Below are 13,001 nucleotides of genomic sequence, written 5' to 3'. Positions count from 1 at the left end.
ACCCCAATACCTAATATTTCTCCCAACTTTTTCAAAAAATAAAAGAGGAAGGGAAACTTAGAAATTAATTCCATGAGTCAGGTGTCACCCTAATACCAATACCAGATAAAGACACCACAGAAAAAGAGAACTACAGGCCAATATCGTTGATGAATATAGGTTCAGAAATCCTCACCAAAATGTTGGCAAACCAAATCCAACAATACATTAAAAAAAAATCATTCACCATGATCAAGTGGGATTTATTCCCAGGATACAAGGGTGGTTCATTATTAGTAAATTAATGTGATATATCATCTCAATAAGAGAAAGGATAAAAACCATATAATCATTTCAATAGATGAGAAAAAGCATTTGACAAAGTACAACATCCATTCATGATAAGATCTCAACAAAGTATGTTTAGAGGGAATATACTCAATATAATAGAGCCCTTATATGAAAAACCCCACAGCTAAATCATCCTTCGTGGGGGAAAAGTGGGAGCTTTTCACCTAAAGTCAGGAACAAGACAAGGATGTCCACTCTCACCACAACAATCAGATGAGAGAAATAAATAAAATGAAAGGCATCCAGATTGGTAAGGAAGAAGTAAAACTTTCACTAATTGCTGATGGTATGATATCGTATGTAGAGAACCCAATGACTCTACCAAAAACTGCTAGAACTGGTAAATGAATATAGTAAATTTGCAGAATGAAAAGTCAATGTACAGAAATCCATTCCATTTCTATACACTAATAATGAAGCAGCGGAAAGGGAAATTAAGAAAACCCATTTACATTTGCACCCAAAACAAAATACGTAGGAATATACTTACGAGAAAGACCTGTACATGGAAAACTATAAAATATTGATGAAAGAAACTGAAGATGACACAAATGAAGACATTCCATGCTCATGGATTGGAAGAACAAATAACTGTTAAAATGTCTGTACTACCCAGAGTAATCTACAATCCCTATTAAAGTACCATAGCATTTTTCACAAAACTAGAACAAACAATCCTAAAATTTGTTTGGAATCATAAAAGAAGAAAAAAAAAACTGGAGGTATCACGATTCCAGACTTCAAGTGATACTACAAAGCTTTATGGTCCAAAACATACCAAAAACAGTATGGTCCTGGCATAAAAATAGACACATAGTTCAGTGGAACAGAATAGAAAACCCAGAAATAAGTCCACAGTTACATGATCAATGAATCTTTGATGTAGCAGGAAAGAATATGTAATGGGAAAAGAGACCGTCTCTTCCAACAACAAATGGTGTTGGGAAAACCGGACAGTAACATACAAAAAAATGAAACGATCACTTTCTTACACCAGACACAAGAATAAACTCAAAATGGGGGCATCTGGGTGGCTCAGTGGGTTAAGCCTCTGTCTTCAGCTCCTGTTACAATCTCCGGGTTCTGGGATCGAGCCTTGCATCGGGCTCTCTGCCCAGCGGGCAGTCTGCTTCCTCCTCTCTCTCTGTGTGTGTCAAGTAAATAAAACCTTTGAAAAAAAAAAGAAAGAAAAAAGAAAAACTCAAAATGAATTGAGGACCTAAATGTGAGACCTGAAACCATAGAAAGCCTAGAAGAGCGCAGGCAGTAATTATTCTGCCATCAGCAGTAGCAGCATCTCTCTAGATATGTCTCCTGAGTCAAGGGAAACAAAAGCGAAAATAAACTATTGGAACAACATCAAAATAAACAGCTTCTGGACAGCAAAGGGAACAGTAACAAAACTAAAAATAAACCTACTGAATGGGAGAAAATAATTTGCAAATGACATATCCAATAAAGTGTCAGTATCCAGAATATATAAAGAACTTGGGACGCCTGGGTGGCTCAGTTGGTTAAGCAGCTCAGATCATTATCCCAGCGTCTTGGGATCGAGTCCCACATCGGGCTCTTTGCTCTGCAGGGAGCCCACTTCTCCCTCTGACTCTGCCTGCCACTCTGTCTGCCTTTGCTAAAAAAATTTAAAAAAAAAAAAAAAAAAAAAAAAAAAAAGCACTTATACAACTCAACACCCTAAAAACAAATAATCCAATCTTTAAAAAATGGGTAGAGGCACCTGGGTGGCTCAGTGGGTTAAAAGCCTCTGCCTTCCGCTCAGGTCATGATCTCAGGTCCCTGGGATCAAGCCCCGCATAGGGCTCTCTGCTTAGCAGGGAGCCTGCTTCCCTTCCTCTCTCTTTGCCTGCCTCTCTGCCTACTTGTGATCTTTGTATGTCAAATAAATAAAATCTTTTTTAAAAAAAAATTGGGGGTGCCTGGGTGGCTCAGTGGGTTAAGCCGCTGCCTTCGGCTCAGGTCATGATCTCAGGGTCCTGGGATCGAGTCCCGCATTGGGCTCTCTGCTCAGCAGGGAGCCTGCTTCCCTCTCTCTCTCTCTGCCTACTTGTGATCTCTCTCTGTCAAATAAATAAATAAAATCTTTTAAAAAATAATAATAATTAAAAAAAAAAAATGGGCAGACGATGTGAACAAATTTCTCCAGAGAAGACATCCATATGGCCAAGAAACAAATGAAAAGATGTTCGTTGTCACTCATGACTAGAGAAATGCAAATCTAAGCTATACCCCCACAGCTGTCAGAATGGCTAAAAATCAAAAACACAAGAAACAACAGGTGTTGTCGAGGATGTGGGGAAAAAGGAACCCCATGCATTATTCATAGGAATGTACAACAAAATAGCCACTGTGGAAGATGGTGTGGAGATTCCTCAAAATATTAAAAATGGAATTACCCAATGATCGATTAGTCACACTACTGTTTACTGATCGAATACAGAAACAGTAATTCAAAGGGATGTATGCACCCCTGTGTTATAAATAGCATTTTACCATAGCCAGGCTATGGAAGCACCCTAGGTATAGATGGATGGGTAAAGAAGAGGTGGTATACACACGTACATACATGCATACATAATATAGGATCTTATTTGGCCACAGAAAAGAATGAAATCTTACCTTTTATGACAACATGGATGGAGCTAGAGTGTGTAATACTAAGTGAAATAAGCCAGTCAGAGAAAGACATACACCAAATTATTTCATGCCTATGTGGAATTAAAAAAAAAAAAAAAATGAGCAAAGGGAAAAGGAGAAACAAATCAAAAAGTAGACTCTTAAGTATAGGGAGCAAACAGATGGTTACCAGAGGTGGGTGTGGGGATGGGTGAAATAGGTGAAGGGGATTAGGAGTACCCTTACCTTGATGAGCACTGTAACACATGGAAGTGTGAACACAGTGACTCACTGTGTTGTATACCCAGAACTAATAAAACACTGTTAACTACATGGAAATTAAAGTTAAAAATAAACTGCTGATTACTATAATCAATCAGTATGCTCCCTGTCCTCTTTAGAAAATGTGAAGCTTTTGAAAATGCCAATAAATACAGAGATTTAATAAAATGAACACACTTGTGCTTGACTTTACCAGATCTTAACAAATTGCTGTATTTGCTGTAGGCCTTAAAAAAATAAATCATTATAGGTAAACCAGAAGCTTCCTTGAGAACTACATTCTCCTTAATGTCATCCCTTTCCTCAGAGGACCTATAATCATAAATCATGTATAATATGATTTACAGAGTTTTTACACTTGATGCATATGTTATTAGATTATAATTTTCCTCTGTAACTTGTTTTTTGTTTGTTTGTTTGTTTAGAATTATGTTTGGGGAACTTATCCCGGTTGGGATACATCTAGCTTATTGATTCTTAGTTCTGTAGAGTGTTCTAGTTCTCTAATTTAAAATTTCCCTATACGGGGGCACCTGGGTGGCTCAGTGGGTTAAAGCCTCTGCCTTTGGCTCAGGTCATGATCCCATGGTGGGATTGAGCCCTCATCAGGCTCTCTGCTCAGCAGGGAGCCTGCTTTCCTTCCTCTCTGCCTACCTGTGATCTCTGTCTGTTAAATAAATAAATAAAAATCTTTTAAAAAATAAAAAATAATAGAATTTCCCTATACGTGTTTTGTATTGGTGGACACTTAAGGTGGTTTTCAGTTTTCGTTAATACAAGCCATGGGTAAGAGAGATGGGTAAGAGTGTCTTTAGGCCTAGAAGTGGAAATACTTTATCCTAGGTCACATGGAATTTCAGCTTTACTATCTACTGTCAAATTGCTCTTCCAAGGGCGCCTGGGTGGCTCAGTGGGTTAAGCCGCTGCCTTCGGCTCAGGTCGTGATCTCAGGGTCCTGGGATCGAGTCCCGCGTCGGGTTCTCTGCTCCGCGGGGAGCCTGCTTCCTCCTCTCTCTCTCTGCCTGCCTCTCTGCCTACTTGTGATCTCTCTGTGTCAAATGAATAAATAAAAGCTTTAAAAAAAAAAAAAAAAATTGCTCTTCCAAGAAGCTGTTTCCAGTTTGTACTCCCATCAGCAAAATTTCTCTTTTTTTTCATACTTTTGTCCATTTTATCAGATTTAATTTTGACAGTCTCATGGAGTCCGTAGTAGTTACTTAATTTGTATATCCTCAATTATTAATGAGGTTGGACATATTCTTCTCTCAATTTTGTTTATATCTTTTGTTCATCTATATTGAGCAAAATACATTGCTTATTTCTTACTGATTTATAGTTCATTATGTTTTCCTTAAACATTTGACCCAGGGTAGAGGCACCAACCTCTCACACAGTTAGAAATCCACATATAACTTTTAAGTCCCCAAAACCTTAACCTTAAGAGCCTGCTGTTGACTAGAAACCTTCCTGGTAACATAAACAGTTGATTAACATACAATTTATATGTTACATGTATTATGTACTTGATCTTTACAATAATACCTGTTTCTTAATTTTTTCCACATTTCTAGAATAGGTGACTCCACCTTTCTAGGTTTATCTATGAGTTTTTTCAAATTGTTGCAAATCTCCAAAAAATTTTCCAGTGTATTTATTGGGAGAAAAAAAAAAAAAATCCACAGTCAGTGGGCCAGTGCAGCTCAAACCCATGTTGTTCAGGGGTTACATGTACTGATTCTTTGCAGGTTGCAAATAGCATCTCCCAGTCTGTGGCTTGTCTCTTTAACATGTTTATGTTATCTTTTGTTGAACATGAGTTTTTAATTTTTTTTTTTTTTTTTTTTAAAGATTTTTATTTATTTATTTGACAGAGAGAGATCACAAGTAGGCAGAGAGGCAGGCAGAGAGAGAGAGAGGAGGAAGCAGGCTCCCTGCCGAGCAGAGAGCCCGATGCGGGACTTGATCCCAGGACCCTGAGATCATGACCTGAGCCGAAGGCAGCGGCTTAACCCACTGAGCCACCCAGGCGCCCATGAGTTTTTAATTTTAATACAGTTGTTTATCTCTTGTTTTGTGGGGGGTGGGGTTTGTGCACTGCTTCAAGGTCATAAAGACAACTTCTTCTAAAGGTTCTTCAAAATTTTTGATTTTTTTGGGTGCCTGGGTATCTCAGTGGGTTAAGCTTCTGCCTTCGGCTCAGATCATGATCTTAGGGTCCTGGGAGTGACCCCCGTATCGGGCTCTCTGCTCAGCAGGGAGCCTGCTTCCCCCTCTTTCTCTGCCTGCTCCCCCCTCTTTCTCTGCCTGCTCCTCTGCCTACTTGTGATCTTTCTCGCTCTCTGTGTCAAATAAAATCTTTTGAAAAAAATTGCTTTTTATGTAGGTTTTAAATATTTTTTAAACCTAGTTTTATGGATAACCAGGTTTGCAGTGTAATTATTAAGTAATATGTTCTTCCTGTAGAAGTCTTCATTGCTGCTTGTATCCTAGGTTAAGTTTTTGAGTTTTAGGTTCCATGGTCTCTTTGTTAATTCTTGCCCCAGTATTCTGAAGTTATAATTTATTGTAACTTTAAAATACTTCCTCCCACCTTGTTCTTCAATTGACTTTGATATTCTTGGCATTTTGCTTTTAATTTTAAAATTAGTTTCCTAAGTTCCATTTAATGCAATTTCAATCAAGATTTCAAAAGGGAAAGTTCCCTTTGAAATCTTGATTGAAATTGCATTAAATTTTTAGAGTAACTTGAGAAGTTCTTGATTTTGAGTCATTCCAGCTGTGAACATTATATAATATCCTTCCTCTATTCACTGTCTTCTGATGCCTTTTACAAGTGTACTTTTCTTCATAAACGTCTTCATACCCTTTAACTTTATTCCTAGGTTGCTCTCGTTAGATGTGCTCTTGTGAGTGATTTTTTTTTTTCTATCACATTTACTAGCCAGTTATCTGGCATATGGGAAATGCTGTTGATCTAATTTGTTTTTTAAGTTCATTTATTTTTTCATTATTCTGTATACCTACTGTGGGGTTTGAACTCAGTGACCCTGAGATCAAGAGTCACGTGTTTCTCTGACTGAACCAGCCAGGGGCCCCAACCTAATTTTCTTGATCTTAATTCCAGCACCTTGCTGACTGGTTTGTGGGTTCTCTTGAACTTTCCATGAAGATAAATAGAGTGGCTTTACCTCTTCGTTTCAAGTTATTCATCATTTTTCTATCCTGTTTTACTGAGTGGAAATCTTTTTTTTATTTTTTGCATATTTTGAAAGTGTTAGGTACATGCAGATCTATAATTTTTATTCTTGGTGAATGTATTTTTTTCATTATGCATTGTTCCTCTTTATACCTGTTCATGCTTTCTAATTCTAACTGGTCTTAGCATTTTCCCAGTATATACCTTCTATCTTTTTAATTTCAGCCTCATTTTTGTGGTATTACTTAATTTCAGTATCTGATGAACTGGTAACTTACTATTTTCTTTTAATCCGCCAGGAAACCTTGCTCTTTTAACTTTGTCATTTTACTCTTATAGGGGCGCCTGGGTGGCTCAGTGGGTTAAAGCCTCCGCCTTTGGCTCAGGTCATGATCCCAGGGTCCTGGGATCGAGCCCCACATCGGGCTCTCTGCTCAGTGGGGAGCCTGCTTCCCTTCCTCTCTCTCTGCCTGCCTCTCTGCCTACCTGTGATCTCTGTCAAATAAATAAATAAAATCTTTTTAAAAAATTGTCATTTTACTCTTGTATATGGCTCTAAATCGAGCAGTGAGCTTGGCTCTGTCCCGTCATCTGGCATTTTTGCATTTTTAGTCTCATTCCCTAGTAAGAGCCAGATTCCTGCTCATCACTGCCAGCGTTAACGCTGAATCCCAGTGACTTGTGAGTTCAGCCCTGCATGCTACTTTCTATAGTGTTTCTGTATGTGAGACTTTTTCTTTTGTTGTGTTTTATTCACCATCATGACGTATTTACAGCAAAAACTTATCATAGCCTAAACTTAATCTGACATCTTGTTGGCAAGTCTTCTGTGGCCTTCTCATCTTCCCCTGTTGTTGGCTTCTCCTTCTAGTTCCTTACTGAAGGAGCAGATGCTGAGGAAGCAGGCCGAATTAGAGTCAGCGCAGTGCCGTCTCCAACTTCAGGTCCTCACTGACGAGTGCAGTAAGCTTCATAGTCGGGTCCAGGTAGGTTCTCCCGTCCTCATCCAGAGAGCTTCGGGAATAGGAGTGGAGAAAGCATCTAAACAGAACTTTGGTTCATCTCAGATACAAAGAAGGATTTACCAAGCTTTTCAAGGAGCAAACAAGACCACCTCTTTATTCTGTTTTTGATTAGGGCGTTTATCAGAAGTATACACACTTTGGGATGAATTCAGCAGTTTGAACTTCGAACCAATTAAACAGCAGGCTGATAATTCAAATTCTCAGTCCTTTTTACCTCCCTGAACCTACCAAGAAAATGAGGGTTGTAGCCAAGATGACCACTGAAGACTTCCAGCCCTCATATTTTCTGATCTGGGCTCTTGTTGGCTCAGTTGCTGGTTGAAATAGGGGAGAACGGCCACGGGGCTCTCTCTGGGACTCGTGTCAGCATTTCCATGTAATGGATTAAAAAACGTCCCCCTGTCAGATGAAGGGATTGTGCAGGAGGGGAGCATCGGACAAAAAGGCTTCACACTTACAACATGGTTTTCATTTTAGGACTTGCAGAAACTTATTGTGCAGCATCGGGATCAGATTTCACAGCCCCCCAGGGGCTCCCAAGCACGTTCCCTGAACTGCCTGCCCTCCAGCCAGAACCAGCACAAGTACCATTTCCAGAAGACCTTCACGGTGTCTCAGACAGGAAACTGCCGCATCATGGCATACTGTGATTCTCTGAGCTGCCTGGTGGTGTCCCAGCCTTCACCTCAGGCCTCCTTCCTGCCAGGTGAGCGGTCAAGCACCTCGGCCTTCGTGTTCATTATTGGACTTCATTTGCTTCTCTGCTCCCTGTTGGCAGAATCCAGAACGCGCTAGCAGGTGAACACTGACCACAGCCACCAGACCACTTTCCCTAGTCCCTTAATGCTGATTCTCTGCAGGGGCTGCAGAGATAACCTGTCCGTTGGCCTCATTCTGTACATGTATTCACCCAGAGCTCAGAAATGCGAATTAATACCTGTGATAAAGTAAGAGCAGGGAGGGTACTTGGAAGCATGGGTTACTGGTGTAGTCCAAGGAGAAGAACGGCACCCCCTTTCTGTCCCGTTAAAGGTAGATTCATGCGGGCACCCGACAGGCTTAATCGGGAGAGTATGAGACTTGAATTTAAGTTTTTTTGTTTGTTTGTTTGTTTGTTTTTTAAATAATTTTTCCACACAACGTGGGGCTCAGACTTAGGACCCTGACATCAGGAGTCACATGCTCTACCGACTGAACCGGACGGGTGCCCTGAGACTGGCAATTTTTTTTTAAGATTTTATTTATTTATTTGACAGAGAGATCACAAGCAGCCAGAAAGGCAGATGGGGGGTAGGGGAGCAGGCTCCTTGCTGACCGGAGAGCCTATGTGGGGCTCAGTCCCAGGACTCCAAGACCATGACCCAAGCTGAAGGCACAGGCTTAATCCACTGAGCCACCCAGGCATCCCTGGAAATTTTTTTTTTTTTTTTTGTAAGATTTTATTTATTTATTTGACAGAGATCATAAGTAGGCAGAGAGGCAGGCAGAGAGAGAGGAAGAAGCAGGCTCCCTGCTGAGCAGAGAGCCCGATGTGGGGCTCGATCCCAGGACCCTGGGATCATGACCTGAGTTGAAGGCAGAAGCTCTAACCCACTGAGCCACCCAGGCGCCCCTGGAAATATTTTTAAAAACACTATCCTAGGGGTGCCTGGGTGACTCAATCAGTGTAGCATTCTACTCTTGATTTTGGCTCAGGTCGCGATCTCAGGGTCATGGGATCCAGCCCCCAGTTGGACTCTGTGCTTAGCAGGGAATCTGCTTGAGTTTTTCTCCCTATCCCTTTACTCTGCCCCTTGCTTGTTCCTGCTGTCTCTCTAAAATAAATAAATAAATCTTAAAACAAAATAAAAAAAAAACTATCCCAAGGGCTAATTCAAGTTGAAACAAGATTTAATACTTATTTTCAGTAGTAGTCAAACAGATAAATTTTGAATAAAAGAATTTGGAAATACATTGATTAATATTGATAATAATATAGTAAATGTTAAATAGTCTCATATTTTGTGCTTTTTTTAAAAGCTTAATTTTAGGTTTTAAATGTTGAAACCTTAATGTTGAAAACCAAATCTCCTCACATGCCCACTTAAATCATTCCTAATTGTAGTAGATGTTTCTTTGCACAAGTTTTAGCATGTGATTTCTCCCAGCTGTCAGGTCCTTTTGCTTCAACCTGATTTCCTGTTTACCCACTTAACAAGTTTCATACAAAAGCTTCACAACTGTGTCCCCCTAAACTTAGGTATATATAGGATTAGAAGTAGCATTCCTCTATTATTGCATATTTTTCTGTTCACTGATAGCTGGGAGTTGAGAGTAGCTCCAGTTAAGGGGAACATAAAAGGATTATTTATAACATTTGTAGCCCATCCACATCTTTAATAAAGTATTTATCATAAAAGCCTTCCCTACAACTGGGAAAATATTTATTTATTTGAATTGTTCCCCCAGCAATGGAATGGGGGTGATATGTTCCTTTTTCCTTAATGCATCTATCCCACACAGCACAGCCAGCTCTTGAGAGCCTGTTGGTGCTAATTTCTCTATTTCCCTTGATCATGAATTAGGCCAGTATTCGTGTTCCCTGTTGATTTAAAGCCTGTAGTTTCCCTCTTTGTCTTCTGGCTCTCCTAATTCTGTTTCAGGAGAAAACACAATGAACTTTTCCCACTTGTTTCCCCAGAGAAGCTAAAGTGTGACTCAAGGGTGTCTTGATTCTAGGATTTGAGAAATTCTATTTATGGATAACTTGGATAATAATAGATAATTATATATTGTCAAGAGTCTAGGAATAGAGCAGAGTATCAATAAATTAAAAAGGACAAATTTTGGTGGGGGATTTTTTTTTCTTCTTCTGAAATGATGCAAATTGATTAGAATACTTGAAGTGTAATCTGTTTTTATTCCATTCAGTCAAATATAGTATATCTTGACCACCTGACACAGAAATCACCCATCTTCATTCTTTATGGTTCACTTTTTCTTCATCTTCACTCTCTGTGGACATCTATATTAATAGCTTTATTGAAATTTGACTGACATACACTAAATTGCACATATTGAAAGTATAGTTGGATGAATTTTGATATATGTGTACAGCCCTGAAACCATCCTCACAATCGAGATAATGAACCCATCTTTTCCCCCAGAGTTTTCTCATGCCCTTTATAATCCATCTCCTATCTGCTCCTCCCTCCTCTCCTCATCCCCAGGCAGCCACTCATCTACTTTCTCAATATACATCAGTTTGCATTTTCTAGAATTTTACATAATTGTACTCATACAGTATTAGCTTTTTTGTCTGGCTTCTTTCAGCATAAGGTTACAGAGATTCGTCCATATTATTGTATTTATCAGTAGTTTATGTCCTTGTATTGTTGGCTAGTATTCTGTGTATATGTGTATATAGTGGTTTATCTGTTCACCTGTGGTTGGACATTTGGAGTGGAATATACTTTTTAAAATAATTATCACCCTGGGGAATTTTTATTTTCTTTGTCTGACTGGCTGTTTTCCAGGGATTTATATGCCAGGAAAGCTGAACAAAAGAGCTCCTTGAAAAGGTGGTTTGCTTTGCCTTAAATTGACTTCCAGTGATTTCATACTCTCTTGTCTTTGGCAGGCTTTGGTGTTAAGATGTTGAGTACTGCCAACATGAAAAGCAGTCAGTACATTGCCATGCATGGCAAACAGATCCGTGGACTGGCTTTCAGCAGTAGGTCCAAAGGCTTACTGCTCTCAGCATCCCTAGACAACACTGTTAAACTGACCAGGTGGGCGTTGAACAGTGTAGAAATTAATATCCGTGTTAGGATGGCCTTAGCTCCCTGTGTGTGTGTGTGTGTGTGTGTGTGTGTGTGTGTGTGACCAGGATGGCCTTAGCTCCGTGTGTAGCTCCGTGTGTGTGTGTGTGTGTGTGTGTGTGTGTGTGTGTGACCAGGATGGCCTTAGCTCCGTGTGTGTGTGTCCAGGTGTGTGTGTGTGTGTGTGTGTGTGTGTGTGACCAGGTGGGTTCTTCGGGGAGGAGGTTGGGGCCTGGTCTGGTTAGCGTTGAACAGTGTAGAAATTAATATCCGTGTTAGGATGGCCTTAGCTCCGTGTGTGTGTGTGTGTGTGTGTGTGTGTGTGTGTGTGTGTGTCTCATTGTCTTCTGAAATCCAGTTCATTGAATTTAAAATGTATTGCTTTTCAAAGTAGATAAGACAGGCTCCACAACAGTATGGCAATGCCCCGTTTTTTGGTTTTTGGTTTGTTTTTTTTTAATTATCTGTGTTGCAAAATACATCTTAAGCTAGACAGATGAGAGGAACACCCTCGATGGTCGAATGACGGTATGGAGGAAGCTGTCGTACTGGGCACCGTGGAGTTGCCGGACCATCTTGGACCTGCTTATTGCTGGTCTATTTCCAGGATCATCCTGTGGAACAAAAATGCTCTCCAGGAACTCATTCTCCTGGGGTGCCCTGACTTCTCTTATCAGTAACCCTCGGTTAACTTCATTTTATCTTTCACGTGCCCTGCGATTGCTGTGAACCTGATCTGAACGGGTCTCAGGGCCTTCATCTTTAGAAAGTAGTTCTGATCAGACGTCTGATAGTTGGCTTCCTGTTCCACGGTTAAATCTGAGGGACATCATGATATCACCATCAGGCCTGATAAGCCTTTGATTTTTCAAGAATGCTTCGGCTTAATTAGCCCTGAAACTCAACGTAGCATTATGTTTTATATGTATATATAAAATATTTTTTCCTAGTTGTGTTAAAAAAAAAAAATAGGTGAAAGAAGAGCCAGTTGGTTGGAGTGTTAGTTTTTGTTTCTCATAGGTATATTCTAATTTTTCAGCCTTGAATATTGATTACCTATGTAATAGATAATTACAGAGAATTGGGGTAGAACGGGGAATGTACTGTTTAAATATCTCTTTAATTTATTCTTTTATTTTTCTTACATTTCAAGAGGAAAGCCTGCGTCCCTCAAAACAAATATTTTGGAATTGAAAGGGGTTATGTGGGCAGTCCCTGCAGGAAATTGGGAATCCCAAATAGTTTGGGTGTGTGGGTGTGTTCTTAAAAGATTATCACGGAAATGATAATCTTTACATCTTTGTTATATATTTGATTTTCTTAATACATTGTTGTAAAAGTCTTGTATCTCCACAGCCTGGAGACAAACACAGTAGTCCAGACTTACAATGCTGGACGCCCTGTCTGGAGCTGCTGCTGGTGTCTTGATGAAAGCAATCACATCTATGCTGGACTGGTCAATGGTTCGATCCTGGTGTATGACCTTCGAAACACGAGCTGTCATATCGAGGAGTTAGTACCTCAGAAAGCCAGGTAGGGGACCACTTAGGTTTTCCCTGTAGGTAGCAACTTTCTCTTGGACCATCATATGAGTCCTGTCTTTTGACAGAATTTGATGTTTGTTCAGAATTCCTCACGGAGGACAATTCTCTGTGTGCAGTGATGCATTCTCGCTTAAGACTCAGTAAGAGCCTTTCTGTGTGTTCATGCTATTTCTGCATGGTAGAAAGCCCTGAC

At 40.0% G+C, this 13,001-nt stretch overlaps 1 protein-coding gene across 1 annotated transcript in view; it reads left to right on the top strand.

Moving 5' to 3' along the window:
• Nucleotides 1–13,001, top strand: part of RFWD3 (ring finger and WD repeat domain 3) — a 47,579-nt gene that overhangs the window by 27,626 nt on the left and 6,952 nt on the right. Inside the window, exons 7-10 of the mRNA XM_032324929.1 lie at nt 7,311–7,425; nt 7,942–8,170; nt 11,084–11,234; nt 12,621–12,797. Coding sequence (XP_032180820.1) covers nt 7,311–7,425; nt 7,942–8,170; nt 11,084–11,234; nt 12,621–12,797 — 672 coding nt within the window. The remainder of the gene's footprint in view (nt 1–7,310; nt 7,426–7,941; nt 8,171–11,083; nt 11,235–12,620; nt 12,798–13,001) is intronic.

This window comes from Mustela erminea, chromosome 19, assembly GCF_009829155.1.
Source record: "Mustela erminea isolate mMusErm1 chromosome 19, mMusErm1.Pri, whole genome shotgun sequence".
Taxonomy (NCBI): domain Eukaryota; kingdom Metazoa; phylum Chordata; class Mammalia; order Carnivora; family Mustelidae; genus Mustela; species Mustela erminea.
The sequence above is the reverse complement of the archived record's forward strand: the minus strand, read 5'-3'. Positions and strand labels throughout refer to the sequence as shown.